Source organism: Rhamphochromis longiceps, linkage group LG7 (genome assembly GCF_057381845.1).
Source record: "Rhamphochromis longiceps isolate RC_006_pf linkage group LG7, R_longiceps_female_GT1.1, whole genome shotgun sequence".
In the NCBI taxonomy this organism is placed as follows: Eukaryota; Metazoa; Chordata; class Actinopteri; order Cichliformes; family Cichlidae; genus Rhamphochromis; species Rhamphochromis longiceps.
Window position 1 is genome coordinate 69,479,324 of NC_140563.1, and position 18,494 is coordinate 69,497,817.

The 18,494-nt window shown below is 45.0% G+C and overlaps 1 protein-coding gene across 1 annotated transcript in view; it reads right to left on the minus strand.

Moving 5' to 3' along the window:
- The window catches only part of LOC146666912 (neuronal acetylcholine receptor subunit alpha-7-like), a 57,265-nt gene that overhangs the window by 37,359 nt on the left and 1,412 nt on the right, over positions 1-18,494 (minus strand). The window contains exons 2-3 of the mRNA XM_085415041.1: positions 12,694-12,833; positions 3,823-3,867 (exon numbers count right to left, since the gene is read on the minus strand). Coding sequence (XP_085271167.1) covers positions 3,823-3,867; positions 12,694-12,833 — 185 coding nt within the window. The remainder of the gene's footprint in view (positions 1-3,822; positions 3,868-12,693; positions 12,834-18,494) is intronic.

Here is an 18,494-nt window from a genome sequence, read left to right on the forward strand (position 1 = left end):
TTGTTATGACAGTAGTTTACATCATTACATTTAGCACAGCGCAAACAGCTCGTTTGCTCCCATCTGATGTGGTGTTAAAGTGATATTTTGTTTCACCAGTAGGTGGCAGCGGCACAAAGAAACGCAGGCCAGCTATTGTAATGGAAGCCATCATTAACCCAGAGCTGCTGTTTTACTGTTTCAGGTGAGAGCAGTAGATACATTTATGTAAAGTTGATACTTATTTAGTTATAAGTAAATAACGTGACCAAATAATGCAGGAGGCTAGCTAAACGACGTTAGCTCGACTCGACTGTAACTGTCAGCAAAGCTGGAGAAACTGGGTCAAAGGGTCACAGACGCACGAGCGTGTAAAGCAGCAAAGCTTAAAGGTGATTTTCAGCCTGTTTTTGAGACGTACGGAGCAAACAGAGAAGCCTAAATATTTTATTTTTTACTAATTAAATATTAAGATTAATCCAATTGATTTTCCAGTTTGAGAGATTTGGTGATTTAGATCAGAGCGCTTTCATCCAAAGGCCTTCAGTTTTCATTTCACATATTCAATTCTTGCGACTGTTGAAATATTAAAAGAGTTGGGATGACGTTTTACTTCTTAGCTTTCAGGAGGAATATGTTGACTCCGTGAGGTTTGCTGAAATACGTAATAAAACACAACATTAACTCCTCGCTCCGTTAGCATTAGCATGGAAACCACTGAGACTACAACATGTGAGAAACTTCAGAACACGCCGAGGAAGCCGGTTTGATTCTGAGAGCTCACAGGTAATTTCAATGAGCAGGGAGGATGTTCAAAGCCTCCAAAGCTTCACAAGTCAGAGCTGCATAAGACCAACAGAAACCTGCACAGTACAAAGGGAGAGGCCGACTGATCCACGAGATAAGGTTCAGAAAGAAAGAGAGAAATGCAGCAGCTCAGAGACAAGGCCGGATATCACCGCTTTTATTCTGGAAGATTTCAGGGAGACTCTGGAACTCTGAAAGAGCCGCTGATTATTATAAGACCTCTCCAAACACTTTAATTATTTGTTTCAACACGACTAAACATGTAAAAGCTGCTGAAGAGCTGAAGATGATCCTGTCGTCACCACAGGCGGATGTAAGCAGTAAAGCAGTAAAATCGTGAGGTAAATACAATATTTTAGATATTTTATTTTAATGGTTTAACTTCGAGCTGCTGTTATTTTATTACAAGAAGAAGAAGAATTTCATGTTTATTACACTCGCTGGCCACTTCATTAGGTCCAGACGCTTATTAACACGAGTAGCTAATCAACCAATCACAGGGCAGCATGTGAATGCACACTTATGATAACAACTTTTACTTTTTTTGCCCTGAATATTGAATCAACTCTAAACATTTTTATCCTCATCAGTCATTTTGATGCAGTGATGTCATGACAGTCATCAGAGTCTGGACTAAATACCTGCGTGTTACATTGTTGCATTCATTGTGGAAACTAACTGATGTCATGTGGCTGTGTGTGTCATTAATCCCAGAGGACGTTCAGACCCAAACGCAGGACAGAGGCGTGGAAGTCAACGCGATCATTAAGGCTGATCACCCAGGAAATAACAAAATACCAGCGTCCCAGTTTCCAGCGACAGAGATGGCGACCAGCGGGGAGAACCATGCGTGATCGAGTACGGCTGTCTCCACTGTTGTTCGCCGGGAGCAACCGTGTTGAGGGTCGGCATGGCTATTAGCCAGGCCAGCTTCCCAAGCGATGGTTCTAGCCAGAATCTGTCTGTTGTCAGGGCGATGACACGAGGGAAGAGGTGATGGCAGCGAGCGAGGGACCGATTGCGGAGTGCAAGGTGGAGGGACGAGACGGGAGGCTTCTCCTCGTCCTCCTGGGACTAAGCTGATCCCCGCTCTGGAAGAGGAATTCCTCTCCTGTCTTTAACCGCTTCGTTGTAGGTCGTAGGACAATCGTAGGACTGTGTGAGATTTTAGTGCATCGATTTTATTCATTATTATTTGGTTTGTTTCATTCCTGCTTTCCCCTTCGAGGAATAGTCTTTCTGATTAGACCTGTAACATCTCTGTGCCCTGGGTTTGTGACTCTTTAGTGTCTACATTTGCACCTCTGACTTTGACCTTGAGGTCACTGATATTCAAACTCTGTGCTCTACAGCGTCTGCTGCTCTCGACCCTCCAGCAGCCTTTCATGGCTGAGGGCTAAAAAGTATAAAAAATACTGGAGCTGAAGATAAATCTCAAAACCAAAACTTTAACCTGAGGGCCAAAGACCATCACAGCTAATGTGTTTAAGGCGGTAAATATCCTCACTGCTCATTTGCTTTGTTCATTAATGAAAAATCATTTTAAGTGGAGTAACAGTTAAAGTACAGCGTCATTTTTCTGTGTTTACGCTCCTTTATGCTGCTCTGAGTCTGTGCGTCTGGGTACAAACAGCTTGTAAATGAGACGAATGCTCAACAAAATCATTGCAGAATAAACGTGAAAGCTCTTTCCGAGCCCCTGAAGGAAGAAATGTGATCCAGGAGGCAGTTTTTACTCTCACGGTGAGTCAAAGTTTCTCATCTGCCAGGAGGAAACGAACAAAAGCTGCAGGAACACTGACATTAAAAAGCCTCCCAGCTCCGGCTGCAGAAATGTTTCTCCTCGCTTAAAGACATTCTTCCCCTTCACAATAAAACCCTGAACAATGACTCCAGCAGCAGCAGAGGAGGAGGAAGAGGAGCTGAAGCCAAATTAAATTAAGCCAAAACAGTCATTGGTCCTGGGAGAGCCTCTGGGGAGGAACCAACCTTTCCATCCGAGAGGAGCAGATTAGGCCGGATTAGTGCAGCGCCACCGTACAAACGCACATTCCACAGGCCCTGATATGAAACCTAATTAAATTTGGACAGCTGTGTGAAGTGGGCTTAAGGAGCTCTCTTAATGGATTCCTGCGCTCGCCATTAGCTTTGACATTCACACCAGAGTCAGCCCTGCCCGAGGAAAACAAAGAAAACTGGCTTTCCTCCGAGCGAGAACGGCTCAAAGCGAACGGAGAAGATGTAAAGCGTCAAAGAGCAGGAGGTGGCGAGGCTCACGGAGCATTCTTGGAGACAGAGAGGCGGCGCTGGCGCTGCTTTTTGGAGTTTTTCTCCATCACAGCAAACTCACTGTATCTGGGTCAAGTGGCAGAGCTGGAGTTCATCCTCTGTGGAAGGATGGGGCGGCGTGGCTGCAGGCTTTTACTCATCGTCAGTGTTTGCTCGCTTTATTTTACCAACAGTCAGTTTGCTCGCCATCCCGACTGCCACCGATACTCCCGCCTGCGACGGCTGGCGGACACCCTGCGTTAACTCTCTGCAGGTGACGGCAGGGGGAGGCTGGGTGGAGGGCTAGCTCATATCTTGAACTAATCCTCCGGCAGTGAGTTATGGATCATTACACTAAACTCCCCCCAAAAAGGGACGTCCATTTCTAAATGTCAAAGCTGGCACAAACATACCCTCAAGATAAAGTTTGACATGTTGGGAAATACACGGATTCTCACTGAGGCGTAGAACGCGCTCAGCCTCGGCTGCAAATGTAAAAACATATAAAAAAGACAGAAAAGAGGAAAAAGACTCGAAACTACGTCTCCTGGAAACCGCTGATGTTTCCAGCGTGCCTGACAGGTAAAGGCGGCTCACCTGAGCACCACAAGCACGAGCTCAGAACAACATTAACAGATGTAATATTCATGTGCATCTTTATACAGTCAGTGGGTTGAAGCTGTGAAAACGAATGTTTACAGTTGGTGTAAGAACCGTCTGGACCCTTTTCTACGATCATCTTAATCTTTTACCAGAAAGAAAACTCACCAGCTGTAGCCAGATGTTGGTGGTCAGCACCTGGTTCTTCTCGTCCTGAAACAGAAAAAGAAGAAAGGCGATCAACGCCTCGGTTACAATGAACGGTCCATCTGAGAGGTTAGGCTTGCTTTTCTACAGGTACAGTTGCAGAAACCAGGATAGAGCGCGCATCATGGTGTGAAGAGGACAAACCAACAAAATGACTCTGAAGATGTTGAAGGAAATCTTATCTGCTCATGATGTCATTCTTTGGGCTTTGGGGTGGTGACCCCCACCTCACACTGGGGCAGTTAAATGAGCCTGTGAAGTGGGGTGAAGGAGAATTAGCACCCTCCAGTCTGAGGTGGGTGAAGTGGACCCACCCTGGACCAGCGTTTAGGTGTCTCGGCGTCCTGTTCACAGGTGAAGGGAACTGACAGCAGGTTTGATGTGGCGTCAGGTGTGATATAAACGCTGCACCGCTCCGCTGTGCTGGTGAGAAGTTAATGAGAAGCTGTCGATTTACCACCTGTGCCACGAGCTCTGAGTAGTGACAGAAAGAACAGTTTAATGGACGCAGGTGGTGGAAATAAGCTTCTTTGACGCGACGCCTCTCCCTTAGACACAAGGTGATCCTTCATTACGGAGCGACTCGGAGTAAAGCTGCTACTTTGTTGACGTGGTTCAGGTGTGTGACCAGGACGAGACGAACACCTGGGCCTCTCTGCCTGGAACAACGCCCCACAAAAATGTGCCTTTTAAAGTTGGGATTTAATTTTACAATAAAACCAATTCTGCTCTTTGCTCTGTTGCACTTTGAATACGTTCCTTTCCCCGACTCCTGTGAGAGAAGCTTCACAGCTCAGTTTCATCAGCAGAGATGCCCGACGGCAAACACGTTACAGACATTTGTCTGGATCCAAAGAAAGACACCCTCACAGTGTAGATTGCAACGTGGCCACTCACTGAGACGTTATTCAGACGAGTCGTAACAGGTTTCTGCCCATCAAGCTGATGTTCTTATGCAGCAGCTGCAGCAATGCTGTCTTCTAACAGATAATAGTCACATGTTAGTCACATAAATGCGGTCAAGCCGCAGGTTTACATGCCGGAGACGTTGGTTTGTGTCCTGCTGGTGCTTTTATGTGTCACGTCCCCCTCCTCCACACGGATGTGTTTTCACTCACTGGTTATTAGTAGATGCTAGCAGCACTCTGAAGCAGGGGAATGTTGGTGCTGGAATAACAGCGGTGGCCACAGAGCTGTTTCCTCAGTGCTCTGAACCAGAACAACTTCTGCATAAAGAAGCCGGCTGCAGAGAGGCATAACTAACAAGTTCACAACAACTTTGCAGACGCACATGAGGATCCTGCTGCTGGCGACTCAGACTCAGCTGAGTAGGATGAATCTCTGCTTCAGTGGGGGGGTTATGACATTTTCACAAAAAATACGCAAAAAACAAACTCTGGGTTTGAGCGGCGCGAGAGGCTCGGTGGTGAATCTGGAGTCACGTGCGCTTCAATTTCCCAAACAGTTCATAAACTTTGCTGTTCATAAAAACTGGAGGGACATGAAATGAAGACTGAACACATGAACTCATATGTATTGGTGATTCCTACAGTCTCAGGTGAGTTCAGCCGCTCTGAGCTGCTGATGTTAGGAAGCAGGTGTTGATCGCTGATCATCTCTAACTCGGGTTCATAAGGGCTTTGATGGATTGTGCGGTCATCTTGGCCAAAGATGCTTTTGGGTTAAAGGAGCTTCTGTTGTTTGCATATGACTGAACACTCCTCTGCAGTCACGGTTAAAAGACAGTCTATTCTCCAGCGTTTCCTTCGTCCCTGTAAATTAATCTTAAACATGTGGAGCGCCGGCAGAGGGGAGGATGAATGCGAATAATGTCACTTTGATGAATGTCCAGCCTGTTAATACATTCTCAGGCAGCCGAGCGTACTGAAAGAATTAAAAGATGAGGATGTAAGCAAGTGGCCGGCACGTTGGAGGAGGGAGAGTCTACAGAGGAAAGAATATTAAAAGTTTAAGGACTGACCTCCAGTTACTAACGAGTATTATCTGTATGCTAAGCTGACTGCAGCCACATGAAAAACAAAGAGTATGCTTGAACAAATAAACCTCTTTGAAAGAACGCCTACATTTAAAGGTCAGACAAGTTCTTTCTTGCACCAGGAAACCATATATTAGAGCAGGAAATGCACCTGGAGAGCAGATTGTTTGATATGAAAAGAAGCCAAAACTTCCTCCCAGGATCTGCAGGACGCCTGCAGTGGTTACACAATCGCTCTCACTATGCTCCTGCTGAAAAGCCTGCAGCAATGAGCCAAGAAAACTAGAAAACTTATGTAATTTATAGCTAAAGGTAGAAGTTATCTGCCATTAAACTATGAAATGATAACGTTTATAACTGGTTGATAACTGATTCTAAGAAAACTGCTTGTTCAGTTATTGCTATGCTAGTTGTTTGGTTTGGATCAGGAAAAGCTCGTGTTTGGTTACAGTTACAGTTGTAAATGTAATCGCAGGTATTTGTCCGTAGAGTGCAGATTGCAGTCAAACGTATCCTGTTTTCTTACTCCAGCTGTATAATCCTCGCTACGATGGCAGTCATAGAACAAACCTCTGTTTACCTCGACTCCATTTACTCTGGATGAGGCTGTAAAGTGCCCGTGGCGTCGTCGCTTTCCTTTGGGTTTTCATTTCTTTGATGCTGAGAACAGTTTCTCTGACGATAAAGCACAGGAACATGGTAGCTTCCATAAACTGCAAACCCACTCGTATGTCTTTTTAATAGGTTAATTATACGTTTTTAAAAATCCATCAATCTGTGCTGATGTCACCTGGACCCACAACACCATCGCCCTGGTAACGAAGGCCCAGCAGCTGCTGCACTTCCTCCGTCTCCTGAGGAAGAGTAACATCTACAGCTCCTCAGTGGAGAGCGTGCTCTCCTCCTGCCTGGAGTTTGTACTCAGGGGCCACGACCGAGAGCAGGAAGGCTGCACAGAGGGTCATTAACACCATCCAAAACACTGACTTTGCCCCCCCCGGAGGCTCTGGGTGGGGCACATAGCACACTCACACAGACTCTGTCCAGTCCTTTTGCGCTTCTTTCAAGCACTTTGAAACTGTTCTCTAATGTGCACCTCTCTCTTATGTTTGTCTATATATCCTGTTTTCCTGCTGTCTACTCTTTATATTTAATTCCAGCCCAGTGGGTGTGGTCACCCACCATTTCATTGTATATGTACAATGAAAATAAAGTGCTATTCTATAAAAGAAAACCAGGTACTCTCATACAGTAAGGAGAAAAGCCACAGTAGCAGCAGCCTGACGGAGAAACCAGGGTTGCCCTTTTCTCAGCCTCAATCTCACCTGTGACTCACAGACCAGACCGACCAGTCAGCCAGAAGGAAAACCCACCAGTGTGGATATAAAACTCGGGAGCAATGGGGCAAAACGGCAGCAGCTGTGAAATGGTGCTCAGCAGCTGATGAGATGATACGAGCTGATGAAGCCCAAAAATCACAGTGGAGGGGGGTGGGGAGGGGTGGGGGGATGAGAGACGATCACGAGCCGAAGACGTACATAGTATTATATATATTATACAGCTAAATGATAAACTTAACCATCAGGTCATCAGCAAACAGTCCATCCTGTAATCCTGGACAGTAAAGTAAGTACTGAGGCTGGCTGCTTTAGCTCCTCCCACTCCTCTGATAGGCTGCCCCTCACATATAAAATATTTAAACAGCAGGTAGGATGGCACTTTATCCCATCGCCCAGAACCAAGAGTTGAAAAGACTGAATGAAAACGAGTTTTTATAGAGATTACTGCTCTTACTGTGTGTGAATGTTGATGTCAGGAAGATGGAGGCAGGTGGAGGTCCTGCTGGTATCCAACAAAAAGATTCAGCAGAGTACAGACGATAAATGAACAACCTGATATCCAACCCTGCAGCATCTTAAATCTGTAAAAAGGCTGCAGGAGATCCTAATGTTACGAACGAAACCGCGTTTCCCAGAGGAAAGATGAAGTCTTTTAAAAATGGATGCAGACTGATCAGGCGAGCTCAGATGGGCTGAGACGGAGGAAAGTGTCTGATGAATGGTACCACGAAGAAATAAATGATGTTAGGAGTGGATGAGGACTGGAGTCGAGGAGAAACCAGCAGATAAAGCAACAGATGAACACAGAGATACTTTAGTGGGTGATTAAAGGAAAATGGTGTTTTGCCCCAAATAGCAAAATTGGTATGGCCTGGATCTGGCCCACACAATGTGCTTACACATGGCCCACATACCGCAAAGAATGACGGCCCTTTGGTGGCCCAGATCTGGCCCACACATGGGTCAGCACAAGGCCCTGTGTTGGCCCAGAACAGTTTCAGCTCTGGCCCCAGATGTCAGCTTGATATGTACCTTAATCAAGCCATGTAATAACAAAATGCGCCGGGACATAATAATGCAGAAGTAACATGACGAAACTCAGACACTGATTCTTACACAGCACTTTTCTTCTCTCCCGGGTTACAACATGCCACATTCACACACTTTCTCTAAGCTGAGTGCTCTAACTACATTCATACACATTCTCACTCTTGACATGCAGACTGGAGCAGTCAGGGATTGAACTAGAGATGGACCGATCCGATATTACGTATCGGTATCGGTCCGATACTGACCTAAATTACTGGATCGGATATCGGAGAAAAATAAAAAATGTAATCCGATCCATTAAATATCACGAAAGCACCTCACAAAACTTGCAACACGCCGTAACTCACCTCAGAACGTTAGCACGTCGGAGCAGTATGCATCACGTGGTAGAGCGGCTGTGGCATGCCGGACCTGTCGGTGGTCTGGATAGCATGTGGAGCTTCGCTAGCAACCCGGCATTTCATCTCCGACAAAGTTATCCCCGAGAGAAGTAAAGCAAGTGTGTAAGTCCATCTCTGAATGTTTGTAAAGCATTCCTGCGTTAAGCTTAACAAGCGACTGCCTCTCCTGCTGCTACTTCAATCATGAAACTGCTTAACGATCAGCTGATCGGCTTTTCTGTCGCGAGTCCGTGTCTCTAGTTTGCTTTTGGCCCACGTTGCACCAGAAAGAGGAAACCAGCGGCTGAACAACAGCAGCACGTTTAAGCTTGATAAGCTGTTGTTAGAATGTATTTAATATTACTTTCTACTCGAGGATCTTTTTCTACGTAGCTGACGCTGGTAACTGTGCAGGGGCGGATCTAGCAAAGTTTAGCCAGGGGGGCCGATAGGGCATTAACAGGGAAAAGGGGGCACAAAGACATACTTTTCTTTCTTATTCTCATTTAAAATGTCGAGCTTTTAATAAATAATTATCTGACACCCAAAGTTTTAATTTGATGTAAAATGAATAGAAGTCAATTACTGTATATAGTAACTATTAAGTCTAATATATATACCCTAGTAAGCTATAGTACTTTTTCCTTTGGGAAGGTACCATCTGTGCAGTCTGCAATTTTGTTGAAGAAAGATGTTGAATCTATTTAATATTTCTTGAAAAATAATTGATTTCTGTGCATTTTTTTTTCACACTGCATCAAATTAAGGTTGATTACGTCGATTAAGCATCATGAGGTGGCGCGTGAGGGGTGGTTCCCTATTTTTTATTTATTTATTTTTGTTGTTGCTGGGAGTTGGAACCCTATTAGTTAGGTTGCTTAATATTTATGCTAAGTACTCTTTAAAATACCAGAATAGGGAGGATGGTGTAGGTTTAAGTTTATTAGATTGATCAGTATTGCTGAACTATGAAATATTTTTTTTTTGCATACAGGTATAACAGAATAGCTTTAGTGTAGTTGTTGTTTTAAACTTGAGTATGAACTTATACAAAATGCAGCAAGATATTTAAAAAACAGTTTTGTTGATTAAAAAACACTATATCGGATTCATATCGGTATCGGCAGATATCCAAATTTATGATATCGGTATTGGTATCGGTCATAAAAAAGTGGTATCGTGCCATCTCTAGATTGAACCACTAACCTTCTGATCAGCAGGTGACCTGCTCTACCTCCTGCGCTACAGCCACCCAGTGGTAACAATGAGTAAACTAGGTTTTCGATAAAGTGTGCACTCACAAACCTGCAAAACCTGCATTTGAAACGTTGGCTACCACAGCAGTATAGTATTGCAACATGGCATTGAGGTCTACTAACTGAAATAGGAAAATAGGAACATAAACAGTGCCATCATTGCCAGACCTGGCCCACATCTGGTTGACATAGACTCTGCCATGACACCAGTCAGCCAGCAGTGCCGGCTTGACACCAGATCTGGGCCAGACCAGCTTGCTATGTGGGGCAGTGAATGTTGAGCTGTCTACGTGATGAGACTGCTGGGTCCATATTTCGGTTACATCCTGGTGCTATGGGGAGATCAAGAACCCAAAAACAAGTTCAAACTTAGGATTTTGGATGTTTTCCTGTTAAACTTGAGTCAAACCCTCAAGTCTGTAACTTTCTATCAAACACGTCGCCAAGGGAAACGGCACCTTTCACCTTCGGGGTGGAAAAGCACCGTGCCGGGATGGTTGCTGCCAGCGATGCAGCGGCACGCAGACAGAAGTGATGCTGGAAAATCCTCCTAACAAAACCAAAGCAGATATTTGAAACGACAGATTCGCTTCAGATGAAGCTGCAGAAGTGAGAAATCATGACATCAGGTAATTAAACGCTCGGCTTCCTGCCAACTTCACGCTGAGTCATTTATATTGATTAAGAACCTCATCAAGCCCACCCAAAAATACGTTTCCCTCGCCGTGTGCTGTGGAACGCCTTCGTCACCCCTTTAGCTAATTAGCGTGTTCCTGCTAACAGGGAGCTGTTTGTGAACTCTTGCTACTTCTGAACGTTTACGTGCTGTTAGACTCAGATTTAAACAGTATTTCTTACATTTGTTCCTTATTCTGATCCACATCACTTGTTACCATGGCAACAGCTATTCTTCCTGAAGTAAAGAAAATAGAAAACATTAAAGAAGCAATACATCAAAATGAAAACAAGTAGCTCCTTCAACAACAATCGTTAAAGATGATAAAAAACTAAAATATTACGACTGGTTCGATTCCTGAAACGAGCCGGCTGCTTTCTCCCTCCTCACCCGACCTCCCCCCCACTCTGTCCGAGCCTCTGCTGGCGCTCCCTGCTCCAAAACCCACACTGACAGGAAGTGAATTTAAAGTTCATGTAAATACCAACGTTGTGTAAAAATAAGCTATACTTTGTCACGGTGAGAGATTTAGGTCCGATTCAGGTTTCATGAGTAACTTGTTTCTCCGTGGGACTGTGGCGCCCCCATAAATTCAGACAGAAGGAGGCGGGAGCGATGAGAGACACTGTGGGGGGCGCTCTCCACAATCACTCAATCCAAAACCCTCACACATGCAGAACAGCACCGAGGCCACGCCTGGGTCCATATGAAGGTGGAGCTGCTGCACGTGGAGCACGATCGCATCTCCTCTGTGTGCACGAACACACACAGACACGAGAGCAGACCCATGAAACACACACTCACTGCACATCGGAGACAAAAGGCAGTTTTAGAAAGAGTGTGTGTGTGTTAGCTGCCCTGCACTGTGGTTGAATAAAGTTCTGCAGCCAGGACTCTGACATGTCTAATAATTGATGTGTGTGTGCGTGCGCGCTTGTTGTCACATGCCATGATAGATGAAAGATGAAAGTTGCCTCCTGCTGTGGCTGCTAGCAGGGTGCAGAGCGAGTGTTTGTTAAACTGGCTGTAAGATGTGCGTGAGGTAGAAACGAATGAGCTGAGCTCGTTTAGTTCCTCACAGCATCCGTTTGTTTGAGTTTATGTCTCAGCCTCACGGTCGGGCCGCGCAGCAGGAAAGTTCATCCCTGAAGTCGGGCTAATTGGAGCAAACGTCCACTCTGAACCCGCAGAAACGTCGAGGACTGGGAGCTTCTGAAGTTTGTTTGTGTGAAAAGCAGAAAAGCAGTAATCTGAGGTGCGTCTCAGATGCAGCTCCACCAAAATTATTGTGGCTGTGGACAACAAGGTTCAGCCAGTCTGCCACTGAGTGGAGTCAAGTTGGCAGTTATATGCAATCTGTTTGTGATAATACACAATTAACTGTAATAAATGTGCAAAAAATGGATTTTTCTTCTCAGCAAAAGCAGAAATTCACTTTAAATTCCTCCACGGTGACGTAGCTGCTGCAGGACGGTCAGCTGGGAACAAGCTGCTGCAAAGAGCACTGCAGCGGAGCTGCTCGTCTGTGCAGACTGCAGCGTGTCGGCGACCCGTCTGAGTTTATTCATTCAACTCTACACAGCAAAACATTCAGTGCAAACACAGATGTTATCTGGATATTTCTGCTCCTGCTTTCCCTCTTTCCCTCCCTCATATCCTGGTTAAAGTGTTCATGATAGCGTTAGAAGATCACAATACCAGATCTTCATTGCATGGTTATCATATGATATGTCATATGTTGCCCTTAGTCACAATCATCCTTCATTTATTTGATTTATTTAACTTTATGAATTCACACTGGTTCCCAGTAAGACCTGCAGTCATAGTTACAGTGAGGAGGCACCTGTGAAGTTTATCTAACGCAGCTCAGATGCTACAATACAAACAGGAAGCAACAGACGACGAGGAAGCTGTGATTACACTGATGTTTACATATCAGTTAATGTTATTATTGGTACAACATGTGCACCAGTACATGCACCAGTACATGCACCAGTAGCTCACACTCTTCTAAAGATCCCCTTTAAGCATTTCTTTCTTGGTCCTGTATGAAGTCATCTAGTCTCTGATCTCACACACAGATGCCGTAATAATAGGGATTATTAACAGTTCATACTGAAGCAACAGTTCTTACCACGTCCATGATCTGCAGCAGGCTGAAGCTGAAGTGGACGGTCAGGCTGTGGGAGTCATTGCTGACCGGCCGCTCTAACGGGTTGTAGTTCTTCATCAGCTCCTTGTAGAGACGCCGCTGGTACACGCCCTGCAGAGAGCCTGGAGGGAAACAGGAACGACTGTCGTCAGCACGCATGACCGCTCCAACAGTTTAACTGAGGTGGAGCCGGTTAAACCACTGACGCTAACGCAGGCTTTCTCTCCCAGTTTACAGCTGAGAACCACTAAAGTATTCTGTGGAGCTGCCCAGACTCTCCACCATCCCCATCCTGCCAGTCCAGAGTTTCCTCCTGGACTCAGAGGTTGCTTTGACTACATCGCTCACTCTGTTCCAGGTTTTTGTAAAATATAAAAATGAGTTTGATGATCTGAGACATGAAAGTCTGACAAATATGTGAGAAATGTGAGAAAACTTTCCCAGCACTACATTTGTTCTGTTCATTATCTGTTTTGTACGACTGAAGTGCTGTAACGCTGGGAGTGTTGGCAGGTCGTTAGCGGTGCCTCTTGATTGGCCGATGCAACTGAGCGGCTGCTTGAAGTGTGCAGAGCTCTGAATCTGCCATCGGGTGAGATCTGTGACCCACGTCTGGTCTGACAAACATCGATTTCACCGCATTTCTCTTCCTTTTGTCACCTTTCATCTGAGGCAGCCCAGAGTCGCTCAGAGACCGGGGGTCTGGAAGGCTTCAAGGAGACGGATTACATCAGCCTTGGTGGAGATGAAAGCTCATCCGGATGACTGACAGGTGCTCGGTGAGACCTTGGCCGAGCGTGGGGGGAGGGGCTGACTGTCAGGAAATGAGCTCCAGATAACAGAAATATTTTCTGTTCCTTTGTCTGCGTTTCGTGCTCTGACTGCTCAACTAAAAAACCCAAACGCTGGTAGAAGTCAACAAATGAAGGGATCTGAATTTCTGAATGAATGTAAGTGAAAATGAAATTATTTTATTTACTGTCAACATGAAGAAGTGCAGAGCTGTGACTGTTACAGTGATGCTGCAGCTTCTGCAGTCAAACGTTTTACTTTTACCTGGACTTCTGATCCTCGGGTGTATTATAAGTTTTAGTCTGTAGTCCAGTCTGTTACTTCAGTCCTGCATTTGAAGCTGTTTCTGTGGGTCAGTCTGCAGGTTTCTATTAATAGAACTGTTGTTTCTATTTCCCCCGCGCTTTCACGCCTGCTCTATCTTCTAATATAATTTCTCTTCATGGTTTATATTCTCATCTTGTTGTTTGAGTCTTTTGTTCTCGGTTGTAGTTACTGTTACCAACGCTGTGTTTTTGTCTGTGATGTCTCCTGTGTCACGTTAATCTTGTTTATCCTCATTCAGTTGTGTCTTACTTCCTGTTTTACTTTGATAGCGGCTGTTATCAATGCCTCATGTGAAGTTAAACGTTCCCCGTGTCTCTTTATGTTGTCTCCACCTGACCCGTGGAGGCACGGACCCTGCAGCTCTGATGGAAAGGTGTCAGGATGCACAGAGCGTGATTCTGGGGAATCTGGAGGCCAAGTCAACACCTCAAGCTGGTTGTTGTGCTCCTCAAACCATTCTGGAAACATTCCTGCTTCCAGTGCCATCAGGGAGCACTGTTTCCATCGCCCAAAGCATCACGCTGCTGCTTCCTCTGGCTCACCGTCTTCCCATAATGCATCCCATTGTCGAGTGTTCCCCAGAAAAGCGGCGCACACGCATCCATCCAGCCTTGGTGATGTAAAAAACGTGATTTGGACCAGGCCACCTTCTTCCATTGTTCTGTGCTTTAGTTCTGATGGTCAGCACGCCCACCCTGACTGGTCTGCAGCCCCATATGCATTAAACTGGTGCTCTGTGCATCCTGACACCTTTCCATCAGAACCACCTGACATGGACAGTTTGAGCTACAGCAGCTCGTTTGTTGGACTCGTGCAGACTGGAGACAAATCTGCAGTTTTCTACATGTTCTGACCCAAACTGTCACACTGACCCATTTCTCCTGCTTCTCCCATCATTTTACAGGTTCTTGTTTCCTGACATGTCCCACCCACTAACAGGTGCCAGGATGCAGATCGGTGTCATTCACTCCACCCGTCAGCGTGTTAAGGCTGATCGGTGTATCGCTCTCTGATTTTGCATTCCCAGCCTCGCTCTTCGTGTCTTGAGCTTTTGTACGTTCTCCTCATTAACCTGCATTAAACGCTCACTTTGAGCTCGATTCCTGCTGCCCGAGTCAGCGACACAGCTAACTCTGACACTCATAAACATGTGAAACACAAATATGGAGTCTACCCAGTCACGTGACTGATGCAATGTTGTGTAGGAGAGCTGATGTGAGTGAAGCTGATATGTAAATGTGTCAGACTGCTCCAATAAAAGCCTTTCATGCTGTTCCAGCAGTGGCACCCCAACCCTGCACGCTGCATGTACCAAACCAGTTCTTTTCCTTTGTTTTTTGGCATATTTCTCCTGTTCCAGGTGTGCATGTTCATATCAAACATGACCAAAGCTTCAGATGATGAGCTCAGTGTCTGCACAGTGAGCCAAAAGCTGCAGACTGCTGTAAAAACACCGTTTTTTCACCCTTTTATCTGAAGTATGTTGTGATTGGGGATTTCCTTAAGTGCTCTGATGTAAGGCAGGCGTCCTCCATCAGTCTGCTCGGGGTACTGGAGGGTGGGGCACGTGTTGAGAGACAGGGGTGGTTTTCAGAAATCTGCATATAACAGCTGACCTGCAGCATGTGTAAATGAAGAATGCGTGAAGAGTCGGTGCATTCAGGAAGCTAATGCTGCTGCGCCACATGCATTCATTAAAGACAAAGGACGGAATCTGAGTCTCAGCCAACCGTTGAACAACAAACAGAGATTCTGCAAAATCCCAGATTATGATATAGGAAGCGAGTCTGTGGAGGAGATGGAAGGAGTACTGAGCAGCTCATGAATAGAAAATGAGAGTGAGAGGACGGGTGGAGGAGTAATAATGATGAAGAGAGGGCAGCTATGACGAGTGGGACGGTGGTGACATACATGTGGAGGTGTGGAGATGTCCAGGAGAGGGGGCGGTGGACTTTAACCAGACTGTTAACGATGATTTTGGAGAGTTGGAGGATGATGAGGAAAGCAGGTGCATGATTACGTGTGTGGTAGGAGAGACAGGTGGGTTGAAGGTGGGAGTACATCAGGGATCTGCTCTGAGCTCCTTCCTGTTTGCAGCGCTGACAGATGAGGTCGAGAAAGAGGAACAGGTGGAGGAGAGCCTGGAGAGGTGGAGGTATGCTGGGGAGAGAAGAGGAATGAAAGTCCGTAAAAGGAAAACGGACCATGTGTGAATGAGAGGTGGAGCGGTGCAACACAGAGATAGTGTCGCTGCAGGAGTTTAATGCCTGGAGTCAACCATCCAGATAGAGATGAAGAAGTGAGTGCAGGCAGGGTGGAGCGGGTGGAGATGAGTGTCAGGGCTGATTTGTAACAGAAGGAGAGCAGCAGAAGAGAAAGGGGAGGTTTCAGGATGGTGGTGAGAGCTGCTGTGATGAGTGGAGATCAGATTTAAAGGGAGAAGCTGCTCAGTGACTCCGCGTGCTGTGAAATAAACACTGTAAAAACACCACCCACTCTGAGTGTGGTGGTGTCTGAGTCAAACCGAACACTTCTGTGAAGACGTGAAGCTTCTGGGCTCTTTGTGTGTTTCGCACTGATCTCAGAGCTGTGACTGCCTGCACGATAACCCTCGAACCTTCAAACGTCTTTAAGAGAAGGTGGGAGACACGGTTCAACAGTGAGGCGCCGCAAGGACGCCCCACAGACGCTCACTAACGGGAACAAAAGATGTTTTATTAGCTTTAAAAAATGCTTATTCTTCTTAGGAAACGACCAAGAAAACATGATTTAATTGGCTGAGTTATTTGAACAGCTGTGAAAGGTCAACATTTCCTTTGGGGAAATAACATTTCAAAAGATTTAAAGCGGCAGCTGCTGAAGAAGACGTCTTTAAACCTTAAACTGAACCTCAGAGCTGATTTCACAGCGTAAATACCAGAATCAGCACAGAGACGTGAAGTAGTTCAAAACGTCTTTTTCTAAGAAGACATTTATGACCCCGGTTTTATGCAAACGAGCTCCTCCAGCAGCGAATAATCTGAAGCCTGAAACCTGCAGCAGGCTGAAGACGTCCACAGACGGTGTGAACAGACGATGTTCATAATAAAGATCTGTGATAATATGCAGGCTAATAGAGAAACTGTAAACCTGAAAGAGTTGATACAAACAATCCAGATATGAACTGGTGACTTTTTTAATCTCTTCTACGAGATTACATTAAAAATAATCCCACAGAAAAAATACGTTGACAGATAAGTGAACACTGCTACCACAGGGCAGCTCGTTTCACTCAGATTTAATCTGACATGAATCATGAAAACCTGATAACACGGCCCCGTTTAATCTCCACTGGACCAGTCAAACATCTGCCTAATAACCAGAGATGGGCAGTAACGCGTTACTGTAATCCGATTACTTTTTTCAAGTAACGAGTAAAGTAAGGGATTACTATTGCAAAAACGGTAATTAGATTACAGTTACTTTCCCGTAGGAACGCTGCGTTACTGCGTTACTAAAACCGTGATTTTTTGCGAGAATGTCTCACGACAGTGACGTAAGCGAGTGCGACGTTAGTGACAACAGCTGTGTGCAGATCAACAGTGGATCACATATCGAGTGCAGAGAGAGTATGAGCGTGCAGCGTTTAAAGCGTGGAAGTACTGACCTTACTTTGAGTTTGATTCCATAAAAAGTGACAAAAACATTAGTGTCCGCTGTGCGTGGGAAGAAAACTTCTTTTTACAGTGAAAAAAACCCCTAAACTTCCAACAAGCACCGAGTAGCTATGACGTAATGGGAAACTCACAGAGAAACTCGCGGATTCTTCCACTGACCGCGGCACACCTGCACCAGGGTAACCCTCCGCCTACCCCACTCCTGCTTTACAGGTGAAAATAGAGCAACAGGACCGCTGAGTCTTTGACTTTATTTATTTTCTGCTGTGTTTTACTTGCATCTATTTGAAAGACTGAGTGTAAACACAAAAAAATTTTATTTTATGTGCTGGAATGTGCAGAAAATAGGTTTAAATGTTAAACTAATTTCTTCCAGTCAGAGAATGTTGCAGATAATTAAATTTTTGCTTGATGCATAAAGTTAAAAGATTAAAACTAATAAAACAAGTTTTAAAAAGAGACTTTTCCATTTGATTACATTTTGTATGATGGATTATGCAGAAAAAGTAGAATTGGGCTGAAAGATCTATCACTTTATTACCTATTCAGGGTGTAAATCGTGTTTTTAAAATGTAACTAAGTAACTAAGTAACTAAATAATTAATTACTTTTGAAAATAAGTAATCAGTAAAGTAACGGGATTATTTTTTGAGGAAGTAATCAGTAATTAGTTACTGATTACTTTTTTCAAGTAACTTGACCAACACTGCTAATAACCCAGTAAAAAAACAAAACATCCTTACTCTGAGTGCATAAAAGTTTAACTGCACATTTAATCCTTGAGATGTCTGATAAGAAAAAAGATTGCAGCGACACTCGAGACGGGGGCGGGGTTTAACAACAGGCGAGTCGTTTATTAGGCTGGGGGAAGGTACAAACAAAGACTACTAAAGCTAAACTGAACTGGAACGAAACTGGGAGAAAATAGATACTAAACGGGACAAAGAACATGAAAAAGACCTGAACACAGGAAACACGTACGCTGGGAAACAAACACAACAGAAGACC